The 13,962-nt window shown below is 31.6% G+C and overlaps 1 protein-coding gene across 8 annotated transcripts in view; it reads left to right on the top strand.

The window, feature by feature from the left end:
- LOC124369236 (CLIP-associating protein 2) overlaps positions 1-13,962 on the top strand; it is a 192,551-nt gene that overhangs the window by 80,579 nt on the left and 98,010 nt on the right. For all 8 annotated transcript variants that reach the window (XM_046827116.1, XM_046827120.1, XM_046827121.1 and 5 more), the window contains 4 exons: positions 4,006-4,116; positions 8,930-9,087; positions 12,213-12,322; positions 13,309-13,438. In XM_046827116.1, the coding sequence (XP_046683072.1) occupies positions 4,006-4,116; positions 8,930-9,087; positions 12,213-12,322; positions 13,309-13,438 (509 nt within the window). The remainder of the gene's footprint in view (positions 1-4,005; positions 4,117-8,929; positions 9,088-12,212; positions 12,323-13,308; positions 13,439-13,962) is intronic.

Below are 13,962 nucleotides of genomic sequence, written 5' to 3'. Positions count from 1 at the left end.
AAATTGCAATGATGCGAATTTCATTTTTTATAGTTTGAAGACTCTCATAAGATGATTGATTGCACATAATTCCATAGGAATGTTAGAGATTAATTTACCCATAATATGTTGTAATCTGTACCTGACTTGTGCAATATTTTGCCAAGGACCATAGGAAATAAATTCCTGAAGATAATTTGGCACAAAGATGATCAATGTGACTATTTTATGTCACCCCCTTGACCAAGGTGTATTTCAATGAACTTTTTACAATGATTAATTTGCTACCATAATGGTAAGATCATTCTCAATCTGTGAGTTGAATAAAGATGAGTACCCACTCATTTCTTGTATCTTGTAAGTACTCACTCAGGTTCAGTTAAATAAAATGCACAGACTCATCTCAAACAATGAGTGGGCTCTTATGTTTTGAGTTTAGTAATTATATGCAAGCTTCTACTACAATTTCTAGAACAATAAAGATGAGAGCCTGCTCACTTTCACACTAGAAAATTGTGGAGTGTGCCCAATAGCAGGCTCACAACAGCCGAGAGTGCTCTCGCTTTAGTTATTATAGCTGAATGTATAGGCACAAAATTGTACAAAGTAAGCAGAAATGCACAAGAGCTATTCTACAGAGATTACTCCCTTTTGAAAATCAATTTGCTGGCATTTAGGAAATCAACCTAAATACTTTCAAATATTTTTGATTTTCTTTGTATAAAGATGTCTACAAATGATGTTGTATCATATTTTCTGAAAATCCCATAGTTGTTTTGTCATAGTTGTGGCAATAGAACAAAAAATATAAGTTTCTAGTTTTTTATGAGAAGTATCTGTAAATATTGATGGACCAAAATAATGAAAAAATCTTTAAGATAAATATACAGGATATCATCTTGCACTTTACAGTAAATGGAGAAGTGTTTAATGGAAACATTAACGTCATAAATGTTTAACACCTTACTTTAATGTGGTACAATCTGTTTTCAATGGAATATTTAATAAAATTTTCCATTTTGTGTAATGAAATTTTAGTCATAGTCCTTTAAAACATCATTTTTAAAGATAGAATAAATAGAAATATTTGTATCATATCATGAAAAGTGGTAGGCATTTGACACATAATTCAGGCTTAAAAAAAACAACCAACAATCAGGTCCAAAGAAAAACTGTTGAAGATAGGGATATGAAATTTTTATAAGTATATATATAAGATGACTGTATATAAATATATTTAGTTATGACATTTTTTACTAAAACAAAAGTCATTTTCTGAAGTTATATTTCATAAAAATAGGTTTTAGAGCTATCTCATGAGTACCCTCCCAGCCTTATTCAACATCACAATCTGGTAACATGGATTTCTCCAACATGATGGGAAAATCTTTATTATACTAATGAAAACCACTTTGGGTTGTACCATTTTAGCTTGGGCTCCCTCCTGTTCAGGCCTGTACGCTCCCCTCCAACTCGGTTTGTGAGAGCACACTCAAATTTATAATTTCACGTGAGCGGGCACTCACCCTCTAAGTTGAAACTATATTCAAACAAAATTGATACTGTACTCTCATTTGTGAGTGTGCTCTCAAATCGTTTGGGAGAGCCCTCTCGAGTGCCTATTCAGCTTTATTCAAATCACACAATGAACACTTATAAAAGTGCAGGAAATTTTACTTTGACAAGTTGATATGAGGATTGAGGCTATTGAAATGTTGGACACAACTTTTAAGATCAACAAATGCAAGCTTTTTGAGCAGTGGTGATGATTCACTATCATTGAAATATATATCAGGAATAATAATTGGACTGGGTAATGATCCCTTGGGGACTCTAGCTCAGTGCATTGGGTTTCGTGATTTTATTCAAATGTTGGATGACTTTAGTTTTGTGTTTTAGAAATTAACTAATTCATTAAAAGGGAAAAAAATTTCAGGAAATATTTTGTGGTCAACACAGTCTATAATGCTTTAGAAAGGCCAAGTAAAGTAATGTGTGATTATGGCCTTCTATTCCCTCCACAGCTATATCTACAAGTTTCATATTGTGTTTTAATTGTTGATTTAATCTTTCTGAAATTCAATTGGCCTTTAAAGCTAGTCGTATTTGTAAAAAAATATGTATTCTTTACAAAAACATACTTTAGCAGGACGTGCAACTAGAGACAGTTTAATAGTTATTTGCTGATTACAGAGTTTCTAAATTGGATTCACTTTTGCAAATTTTAGGATAGAGGAAAAGATTTCTGTTTAAAAAGATCAATAATTGGTCAGTGGCTTCACAATATGCTTTGAGCTTTTTTATGAGCAATATCAAAATGAAATTGTTGTCAATGGAATTTTTTTGTGGACGTTGTTGAATTATTTAATTAACATCTTCCTCAAATACAGGAGCCAGTACCAGTGAGGCTGCTATGGACTCTATCTACACCAGGGGTTCAAGTTCTGCATTGCTTGTAGTTTTCAGCAACTTGACAATACTAATATCTTTCTGGCCTTACAATACTTGCAATATTAGTGGCCCTAGTTTTCTTTCCAATTGTAGTAATCAGTCTAATCCAAATTGGTCCTGTATTTAATAATCTTTCTGTTTCATATAATACTAACAACATATTTTTAAATATAAACAAACAGTTGAATTGTCTCAAGACAACAGTTAGCTTTTGACAATTTCTTATCAATTTTTTTGCTAAATGTGTTAATTCTTTAACATTAGAGTGGTTATTTATACTCCTAGAACATTGATTTCTGTGGGCCTTTCACAAGTCTATGATATAACATTCCAAGCAGTTTTGCCTCAAAATTGTTTAGGAAAAGTTTTGTGTTGATTTTATTTATCTTCATAAACTATAGATTATTTTACAGAGTCATGGTGAGATGGCTTTCTATAATATAAAATAGAAATAATATTATCACCGTATTTTTTTATAGTTTATCTGGATGTTAATGATCTGATCTGGATATGTTTAATTTTACTCACTGGTAAATCCATCTCAAAATAAACACAATCTGGAAACTGGCTAACAAAGTTACATTTAATAATAATAAAACAATTAAAAACTTCAAACCCTACATTACTAAATGTCTCCAGGTCTCAAAGTAGAGGGAAAATGAGACATTTTGAAGAAAATTTAGTTTATAATAATAATAATTATTATTATTATGCGGGACCAGTTCCTTAACAGTCATGTATTGGCCTTTGGGTCCGAGTTTAGGTAGTTCAGTTTTAAATCTTGTATTTTATTTGAGCACATTTATCCATACAATTATCATGGTTTTGTACTTACTCTCACTCTTGTTTTGTTGGAGGAAAACCTTGAAAAAGGATAAAATCCTTTATATTATGACTAATTGACTATAGCATTGAAAACTGAAATCTTAACTGCATACACGAGCAAGGTATATAAAAAATTCCTAGTTGGCTAAAAATGTGTGTATATGTTTTCAAGTTGAAATATTTTTATTTTCTAGTACTACCCTATACAATCCATTTCTATGAGTTGGGTTTAACACATGAAGAATGTTAATTATTACAGAAGGCATAGTTTTACCATTATTGAGTTGGCATATGTATGTAGTTCTGATTTACATAGGTCAGTTTTTCTTGCCCATAATTGTATTTCATTTTGTATTTCACTTTACTTCCAATTTCTTAAAGGATTGTACTTGCATAATATCAGACTGACATACATATGGTCAGTCTGTATAAATTAAGTCATTAAGTTATATGTCATACATTATTCTAACGAGTATAATAATGTGAGCAGAATATATCAGAGTGGTATCATCTGAGTAGTCAGTTAATGATGAATATAAGTTTTCCACTGATTCATTTTTATAATAATGTGGCTTTAAAACATCCCCTCTACTACACTTTATGTGTGTGTGTTTGTGTACACACCCCACCAGAGCTCGAAACATGCTACAGTCTTTAATGATTTTGACCCCATTAGAAATGAGTTGTTAGATCTAAGAATAAATCCTCAATTATATTAGAGAATAAGTCGACATATGTGGTCTTGTGTAGGTATGGTGACGAAAAGTGCTCTGGCAAGTGCCGTTTCTACTGCCTTAGCCAGAAGTGGCTCTATTAGGGCTACAAAAATTGGAGAAGGAGACAAATATGCATTGCACTCTGGTAAGTACTACTGCATAAAAAGAGTGAGTTAATTTTTAAAGTAGTAAATTATGTGAAATAATTATTGTCTTTGTTAATTATGTGAAATATAAATGAAAGTAAAAATCTATGTTGTATATAATGTTTTCTCTATGAATTGCCAAATTTTTATGCTAATAAAAACCTTAGTCAGTAGCCTAGTTTAAATAAGAAGTACAGTTTATACATGTAACTGAAATTTCAATAAAAATCATTTTATCTACTAAAACTTATTTATAGGCACTCTAAATTCGAAGAGAAGCTTAAAAAAGATTCATAATAACAGAACCCTCACTTAGTTTTCCTCAAATTTCAAGGAGTTTGTTACACAAAATTGTTACACAGAAGTTAGAACACTTGAGCACTTGATTCTGATCCCAGTGTTATATACCACCATCACCGGAACACATATCAGGCATTCTTATTACCATTTACAGCAGTTTCACTCTCATACATTGAAGAACCTCATCCAGGCCTGTCAAATTTTTCAAATTGGCTTACTTAAAATAATACTAATTTTTTGATGGGTTGCATTTAGACTATATAATGAACTGATCCTCTCTTGCAAGAATTTATTACTAGGGATTCATTAACATTTACCTTTTTAAAATCATGAAGAGCTAAATCAGAAATAAATAAATGTAGTACAAATTTAAAAAGGTAAGATAGTTGCGGGACTGACTGACGGAATTACCTTATTCTTGAATTTTTTGTTTTTTGATTTATTGAAAACAAGTTTGGTATATCTTGATTGGAGGTATATCAATATTCATAAGTAGTGTTCTAATAAACCGTACATTGTTAGTCGAATCATAATTTTTTGAAATTTTCAAGTTATTTTTAAACCTTTGTCTATCACAAACGTCACAAGGCTGACCAAAATCGTTGTTAATGAACTTTTTACCAAACTCTGAATGTGCACTGCTGTGTATATTATAGTATAACCGCTGCAGAGAATAATAATGTTGTAACTTACTGTTGATTATTATCAAACAGTATCAGATTGAGAAATGTAATATTCTTGTAAATCACTTTAAATTGTCCAAAAAATTTCAACTCATATTGATATTTTATTGTTCATATTTTTATAAATTATCTATATTTTATGTACGTGAATCAAAAGTTTTTGAAGAAATGTGTGACTTTCTATATTATGTGCGCCGGTGTTTTTAGTTTGCACAAATAGAACATTTAACCAGGATGGGTCTGCAATTTGCGAATTATGAATAATGTTTTGATTTTAAACTTTGATTGAACATTGACACATGATTTTTCATTATTTGTAAAAATATCAACATTGTTCAAACTAGTATCTGCTCTTTTACGAACGTTGTCTTAAAAGTTCTTGAACGTGCCATAAATAAACAGTTAATTTTATCCTGTTCTATGTTTCTTTGCCTTTTTAAATATCTCATTTTATGTAATTTAGCCAATTCTTTTTGCCTTGCTTGCTTCACTTCAACATTCGTATTTCCATTTACACTTACTTCTGTTCTCTGCATTTGTAAATTACTAATTCTGCTTCGCTCTATTCAGAGCTTTCATCACCACTATTTTATTTGGTTTTGTGGATGAATCGAAATGATTGTATTTATTTTCCACCATTACAATTATTAGCTGATAAAGAAATAAACAAATATTTACTACCTGTGAAGTCAAATAATAATAATATATACACTTTGCCACAGCTGATTGACACCATTCTCATTGCCTTGTTGTTGACTGCTGGTAGTTTCAGTAAAACATGCTTTAAATGGCATGTTAGTTCAGATCAGATTATATAACTGTTTGTTTACGTTTAAGTAAAGCTGTCATTCTACTTTGAAAGCATGTGGAAAACATCAACATTCATGACGTTCTGTGACTCGAAACAAAAGTTTTTCCCCTGTGCAAAACATATATCCATAGCTCGCCAAAAGAAGTAGTCACTTCAGAAATAAATGAAAAATAAGAATTCATTTTCACCCGGCATAGTTTCGGCAAGTTTCTAATACTACCAAATATATCCTTTCATTGCCACACCCGGATTTGATCCTAATCTATCTATCTATCAGGCTGTTATGTTGCTTCCCGCTGCGAATAACTCCAGCCGCTGTGTATCACTTGCTAAGGTTTTTCTCTGCCCACAATGGGTTAAGTAATTATTTATAATTACCTTGATTTAGAACACAAATTCTTATTATCATAACTTTATTTAGTTAATACTAGAATAAATCACTATACAGAATTCTTTTGATGTGAAATAGGTATAAAAAGGTTAGGGATATAATTTTATTCTAGTACTGTACTATTTTAATAATAGGTTACTTGCCCTTTATTGTTCATGAATAAGAATTACCATACTAGTAGACACTAAGGTAATGTAACTTTAACAATTGCATTAGATTCATAAGTATGGCAAGCTTTATGCAATGGATAACATCACTCAGTGTAAATAATAAAGTAATGTGTTGAACACTAATTAACTTACTATTTTGGTTTATTATAAACAGTTTTATATGCTCATTTGGGAACTTAAATAACTTCTATATTTATGACAAACAACCATATAGTTGCAGTGATATTGGTAGGTTTTATAACAAAATAAAATAAAAATCATATTTAGAAATTGTGAGTACTTTTTTATGGATTCTTGATTATCCGACAACGAAAGGTTAAGTGTATTTAACTGTATAAATAAGTCGAGAAAATTTTATTCGTGATGTTCTCTTTGACTGTCAAGAGAATATAATATGCTGTTAGTGGTATAAAAGAAACAATTTAGGCATTATTTTTGAAAAATAAAAATGTATTGCATTGAAAACATTGAAACAACTTAATTTAGTGCTACAGTATATATATATAAAACATTAATTTGTGATTCTCTTTTGGTTTTTTTACTCAAACAATCTGGCATGGCTTTTCCTTGAATGTGTTTCAACATTAAAATGTTGTTAAAATAAATTTAACTCTCCTCTCACCAGTGTATCAAAGTGTTTGAAGCTGACATAGCTTTGTCACAGTTAATCCTGTATTTCGTCTCCACGATCTCCTTGTTCAACTTCCTGTATTAATTATTTACCTCTTGTATGATAATCACAACCTAAGTTGTTGTCTAAGACCCATCTTCTCAGGTCCTTTTTAAAGTTTGTTGTGGGACGTTGATATCATCGCAAAGTGTAAGTGTATCCTCCACTACATCTTTGTTATCTTGAGATTTGTAACTCCTGGCTCCTTTCTTTTGGGAGCGTTTTCTAGCAAAAATTGTCTAGGATTTTATTACAGTTTAAAGCTTAACGTTTCGATTATTTGCAGAGATAAGAGTAACATCCTTAATGTTTAATGTTTTTCAATAGTGTTGTGATATATGCCTACATGTTGGTAAGATTACTGAAAAAATCACGAGATTCCTGTCACAATACCCATGTACGGTTTAGTCTAAGCCGATGACTCATTTGGCTTCAGATTACTAAGCATGTTGGACTGTCAAATTTCATACTATCAAAAGTCTAATATTTGTTAATCCGTTTATTGTTACATTGATGGGAGCAGGAGACCTAGTTAAGCATGTCCTAGTGCTATTTTATATCTATTGGATAGGAAATTTAAATTCAGTTCCAGCTTAATATCTGGGTAGAAGGGAAAACGTGTTGGACAAATGTTTGCAGCTCTCAACTTAGTAATTTTACTAATAAAACTCTTTGAGACATCCAAGTTATGTATCATTCACTATACATGCAATGTAAATAGCTAAGCTTGTCAAGGACTGTCTAACCAGACTCATCAATGTTGATAAACAGTTATGGGTATCTCTGCTCAGCTAGGACACAATTCCTTTTCAAGAACCTATCAATGGTTTCCAAGTTGCTATGGAAGAGTTGGAGAGTGACCATGGATAAGAAAATCAATTCTAAATATAAGCATATCTTTTTTAGTTATGGATGTCCTGCAGAGTGTGGTGATTTAAAGAGACTACTGTGTTTTCTCCATCACAGTTAGTTCCTGTCAGTCACTCGGATATCTGTTTAAATATATATATATATATATTTCAAACTAATATATTTTGTGTAAAATCGACTAGTACTCTAGGCTAGATAGTATGCTCTAGAGGCTGTAACACTATAAATGGACTAAATAATTGATCATCTTTGAACTATCCATGTAAAAGTGTCTTGAAAACTGATATGTAAGAATACATCTAGAACCTATAACATTGTTATGTAATTGTTTTGAATTTCAGTATCAAAATAAAACAAAAAGATATTTTAACAAAAATCTACTTAATGATCAAACATATTTATGGATTATTGATTGTAAACATTCTTCTTGTGTAATTCTTGTGCTGATTATATGTCCCGATTTAATTTCTGTAGAATGGTTTATACATATTCGTGTTTCATGAATTTACAGATTGTTTGTCTTACCATCACATACCCTATTGACATCAACAAATATCATATACATCTTTGTTTGTAATACACGCAATACTATATATAAGACCAGTTCCTGCGTGGAGAATAATGTACTAGGCTATAAGAATTCACCTTTGTAACATGTCTGAAGATTTCTTTTCTCATCATTACATGATCGATTTGGTGTTCGATTGCAGTTTAAAAGGAATGATATACAATATTACTATTTCCACCTAAATATCTGGAAAATGGAATGTAGTTTATGATTCTTTTACTTGTTATATATATATATATAATATATATATATATCATCCTGAATACATAATTTTAATGTTCCAATATGCTGTTTGTTTTAGTCAAGTGTTAAATATTGTGCAATCAATATCCCATCTTTCCATTTTTAGGACCATCTGGGGAAGCTGATGAAAATTGGTTTTTGAGTGCATTTGAAGATGTGCCAGATGTACCAGTTTTAAATCATAGAGAGTTCGATAACTTAACAAAAAAACTCATGGAAGATTTAAAATCAGGCACAGAGTTCTGGGAAAAGAAAGTGGAGGCAGTAAGTAATTGATCTATTTATAATTTTTACAGTCTTAAAAATAAATAATCGAAACTGCTGTATCATCACAATCTATTGTTAAACACATCTAAAATATTAAGCAACAAATACAAACAAAATATAATTTATTGAACACTTAAAGTTTTATATACTAACAAAGTTGATGAAATCTTTAGGATATTTGTGTACAAAGAAATAACACTTTTTCAATGATAATATTTTTAACTGCATTAAAACCTGTCATTTCTGGACCTGTGATATCCAGCACCTCTGATATTCGCCCAATAGCCAAACACTTTTTTAACTGTAATCTTCTTAAACAAGGAATGACATATACGGACAAACTCAATCACACACTTTGATTGGCAGGGTGGGGATGGGATATAGGACAAGAAAGGGATGTATGTGGGCTTTGTTTCCCTTATAACAAACTTACTATATCCACACTATATTTTGAAACAATCACCTTGGCAAAACTGTGATATCAGTGTTGTGGTATCAACTTTTAAATGTGATTTAGGAAGTATTTAGTGGTGAAATATTTACTTTTTACTTTTGCAATTAGTTAGGATTTGCGTTTTAGTTATTGTACATTACTAAAGTTTTAAGTTTTTGTAAAATAAATGTTTATTTATGTCCTTTGAATTGTAATTAATTGTACATGTTATATAACCACAAAATCTAAAAAATCCAGTGCTTTAGTTTAGTTTGAATGTATGAAATAGAATGTACATTTGTTGTATCGTTAATTTATATAATTTCATGGGAAACCGTTACAGTGCAGTACTCAAAGTTTTCTTACTTAAGTAATGCCTTCAAAAAGTAACAACAAAATCAGTAATGTGTTTGTTATAGATAACTAAACACTACGATTCTATGTCCGGCTTGGATTTAATGATATTCGGCCTACCCTGTCAACACATTGGTCCGTATATGACAGGTTTTCTGTAGATCTGATCTGAAATTGTAAGATGTGATCTAAATTTTTGTATGTAGTAAGAAAATTGTAAATTTATCAACTGTATTAAATTTAACCTTCGTATAATTCTTCTATTTTTGAAAATGGAATGTCTATTTCTAGTATAAAATTGAAATAAAGTGGGTTTCCACTAGCTTTTAGTATGATGTCTTAGAAGCAATCCGTAACACCTGCCCTTGAAGAGGAAAGAGAAGCATGAATTGCCTCAAATTGTTCACCAAGCTGCTAATTATAATTAAACTATATAATACGAGGGCAAATCAAATATAAACGGTAATTTTGCTGTTGACTGTACCAAACATGTTTGGACGTGATGCGGCTGTGGGTGATTGTCGTTTTGCTTAATAGGAGTGGGGGGAACTGCTTGCTTCACACTAGCGTTGTTTTCTACCTTCAGTACAGCCATGACCGAGCGAGAGGTACATCCATCTGTTGCGCAACTCATCGTCATAAAATTTTTAACAAATGAAGGTGTTAAGCCTTCGGAAATTTTTACTCGTTTGCAGGCACAGTTTGGGGACACTACTCTGTCTCAAAATCGAGTGTGTACGTGGGCCAGAGAATTTAGGGATGGCCGAGAACGTGTTGAAAACGAAAGTCACGGTCGACGCCCAAGGTCAAGTCTTACAGATGACAACATTAGTGCGGTTCGACAGCTTATTGAAGGTGATCGCCGGTTAACTGTTCAAGAAATCTCGTCGGATATTGGTATCAGCTACGGGAGTGTTCAGTCTGCAATCACAGACCACCTTGGCTTCAGAAAAATTAGTGCTCGCTGGGTTCTGAGGTTGTTGACCGGAAATCAAAAACAGGTCAGGTCGGAGATTGCTGGGAGACTTCTGCAACGATTTCAAGAAGAAGGTGAAGATTTTTTGAGGCGCATTGTCACATGTGATGAGACGTGGGTCCACCATTACACTCCCAAATCGAAAATGGCAAGTAAGGAGTGACGAAGGAAGGATGAAGGCTGCCCAGTGAAAGCCAAAACTCGTCTCTCAGCCGGAAAAGTTCTTGCAACAATTTTTGTTGACTCACGGGGAGTTCTACTCATTGATTTTCTTCACGATCAATGAACAGTGAATGCGGCTTACTACTGCCAGGTGCTACAGTCAGCAAAAACCAGTTACCGGAACAAAAGACGAGGTGTGCCCATTAGAGATGTCATCCTTCTCCATGACAACGCAAGGCCTCACACCGCATTGTTGACAAGGGATAAATTGGAAGAAATGGGCTGGGAAACTCTCGAACACCCTCCTTAACGGTCCAGACCTGTCCCCTTGTGACTATTTTTTGTTTGCGCCCCTGAAAGAATCATGTGGAGGAAAACGATTTGAAAACAATGAAGACGTCGAAAAGCACGTGCGTGATTGGTTAACAACTCACCCTCAATCTTTTTATGAACAGGGAATATTCAAGCTTCCAAATCAGTGGCAGAAGGGTGTAGATAATGCAGGAGACTACATTGAAAAATGTTGAAGGTATAGTTTCTGTATAATATTATTCAATAAATATAATTTTGAAAATTACTGTTTATATTTGATTTGCCCTCGTACATAATCCAAAAGTCATTATTAAAATAAAAACTGACTGATCAATGACAATAGGAAAAAAATTCAAAATTATGTGACTTGTGTTGTAGCATTGAACTAATAGAAAAAGCACATATTGACATAAATATGTATTCTATCTAGTTAGACATAAACATGTAATAATAATCCTAAATATTTTTTTTAACTCCCCACAAACTTTTCTGTGTACTATGTAAAATTCAAAATTGTGGTTATTTAATTTGAAGTGGGTGAGGAAGAGGAGGTAAAAGTAAAGGTTTGTCACAAATTTTGTTTTTATTTTACTAAATATCATGTAGTAATACATTATTTAAATAGATCCTTACAAAAAAAAGAAAATTTGAAACTGCCTTGCTGTTAATCCTGTGAAATAGTATGAGTGAGAAAAAGATTCATAGTCATAATCAAATTGTTAATCTGTTTTGCTTGTAGAGTAAATGAAGGCCTATATATGTAATCATTTATTTATATATTTTAAGTTGTGCCTGGTACAGTTATTTTTTACTTTGTGTTTGTGCATTTTTATGTAATAAACTTATTAAGTGCGTTGTAAAACCAATTAGGTTTAACTATTACAGTTAAGGAAACTCCGCTCAATGATGATCCACCTTACCGGATATGATGAAGAGATACAAGCCTTCATTAAAGCTATAGCGTTATTGATGATGAGCAGCCTCAAAGATTTGAGGTAAGTTACTATTAGTAATATCATTAAATATTTTGTTCTAATAATTGCAGTAACTAGTTTTAAATTCATATTGGTGTATGAAGAACAACAATGTACAGCCAGTACAATGTATTTTTAAAGTAAAACATTTTGCAGACAGTTTTGACAAATCATTTATAGTAGTAGCAGTAGTGTGGAGTAATATGTTATGTATTTATTCATGGATACATAACATGAATTTATATATGTCATCCACTTTCATGTATTCATTCAGGATTTGAGTTTAGGAAGGGAGTTCAAACTCACCTTACATTTCTTAGGAGAACGGGATAGACGGACCTCTTCTTATTTGGAATATTATTAAATATACAGATAATTTCTAAAATGTTAACCAGAACTTTGAAAACAGTTATTACATTAATAAGAACAGAATATTTTAATATAAATTTTATTTAGTATCTGTGTCAGTTTATTTTTGACTTAGTTGAACTGATAGGAAATATTAGAATAGGTATTACTAAAAATTCTGAAGATGACTTCATGCCAATTGAATCCGATTTCAAGAATAACCTCATATGTATCATTGTTTAAGTAAATATATTACATCATTTTTAACAAACAATATAGCTGCTTTCACTGTGAATTTTGTAATCATTATTGTCACATTGGTAATAAATAATAATAATATTACATTTTGTCTTACTAATTTGATTAAAAAAAACTTGTTTCAAATAATATTGACCTGTTTTAAATTCATATTGGCTTATGATTATGATTTTGTACAAACAACTTATTTATGTAATCAAGATTCATACAACATAAATCTGTATTTTCTTATTTTGACGAACTTATCTAGGTTATAGTTATTTCTAAATCAGTTTGATTGAGATGCATGATTTTGAGTAAATTTCAGTTGCAATTTCCTTGTGACAAAATGTATCACTATTAATGTGTTCCTTTAAGTTGAAGTTTTTGTATCTGCTAATAAATTTGTTGTCAACATCTAGGTCACAAGTTGTTCGAGAGACATGCCTGACGTTTGCGTTCATATGCCGAGAATTGAGAAACAAGATTGACCAGCATACTTGCGAAATTATGATGCATCAGTTAATGAACAATGTCATGAGCTCCGCAAGGGTAAGGTTTTTTGTCATGACTTTTATTGAAGAACCGAAATATTAAAATTGTTATTAGATATACAAAGAGAATCCAGCAGTCAGCAGGATAGCATTACTAATTAGCTCATGTACACAAGCAGTACACGAATTACTGACCCCTATTACATGTTTCTGTAGTACTTTGTGTTTAAGAATGGTAAATAGATAATCTAATTAACAAATTATTTTACTTTTGTAAATCATATTTTGGACGCAGTTCTGTATTTAAGTACATGCTTTGCTGCGAGTGTGATGTGTATATTTACAGACGGCAGCTGATCAGCATTACACATATTACCAATCGCTTTTTTTGTATTTTGTGTTTGGAAAACCGGAAACAGTTAACGTAATTAATAAATTATTGTGCTTTAGTAAATAATATTTAACTTACAGTTTATATTTTCTGTGTTTATCTTTGTTTTGTACAATTCCACCTGCCCGCTGTGTCTGTATGCTGGTTGTCAGCTGTTTGATGAGAAGCAAACACACGATCACTAGTTTTTG

This window comes from Homalodisca vitripennis, chromosome X, assembly GCF_021130785.1.
Source record: "Homalodisca vitripennis isolate AUS2020 chromosome X, UT_GWSS_2.1, whole genome shotgun sequence".
In the NCBI taxonomy this organism is placed as follows: Eukaryota; Metazoa; Arthropoda; class Insecta; order Hemiptera; family Cicadellidae; genus Homalodisca; species Homalodisca vitripennis.
This window is presented reverse-complemented; position numbering and strand designations above follow the sequence as displayed.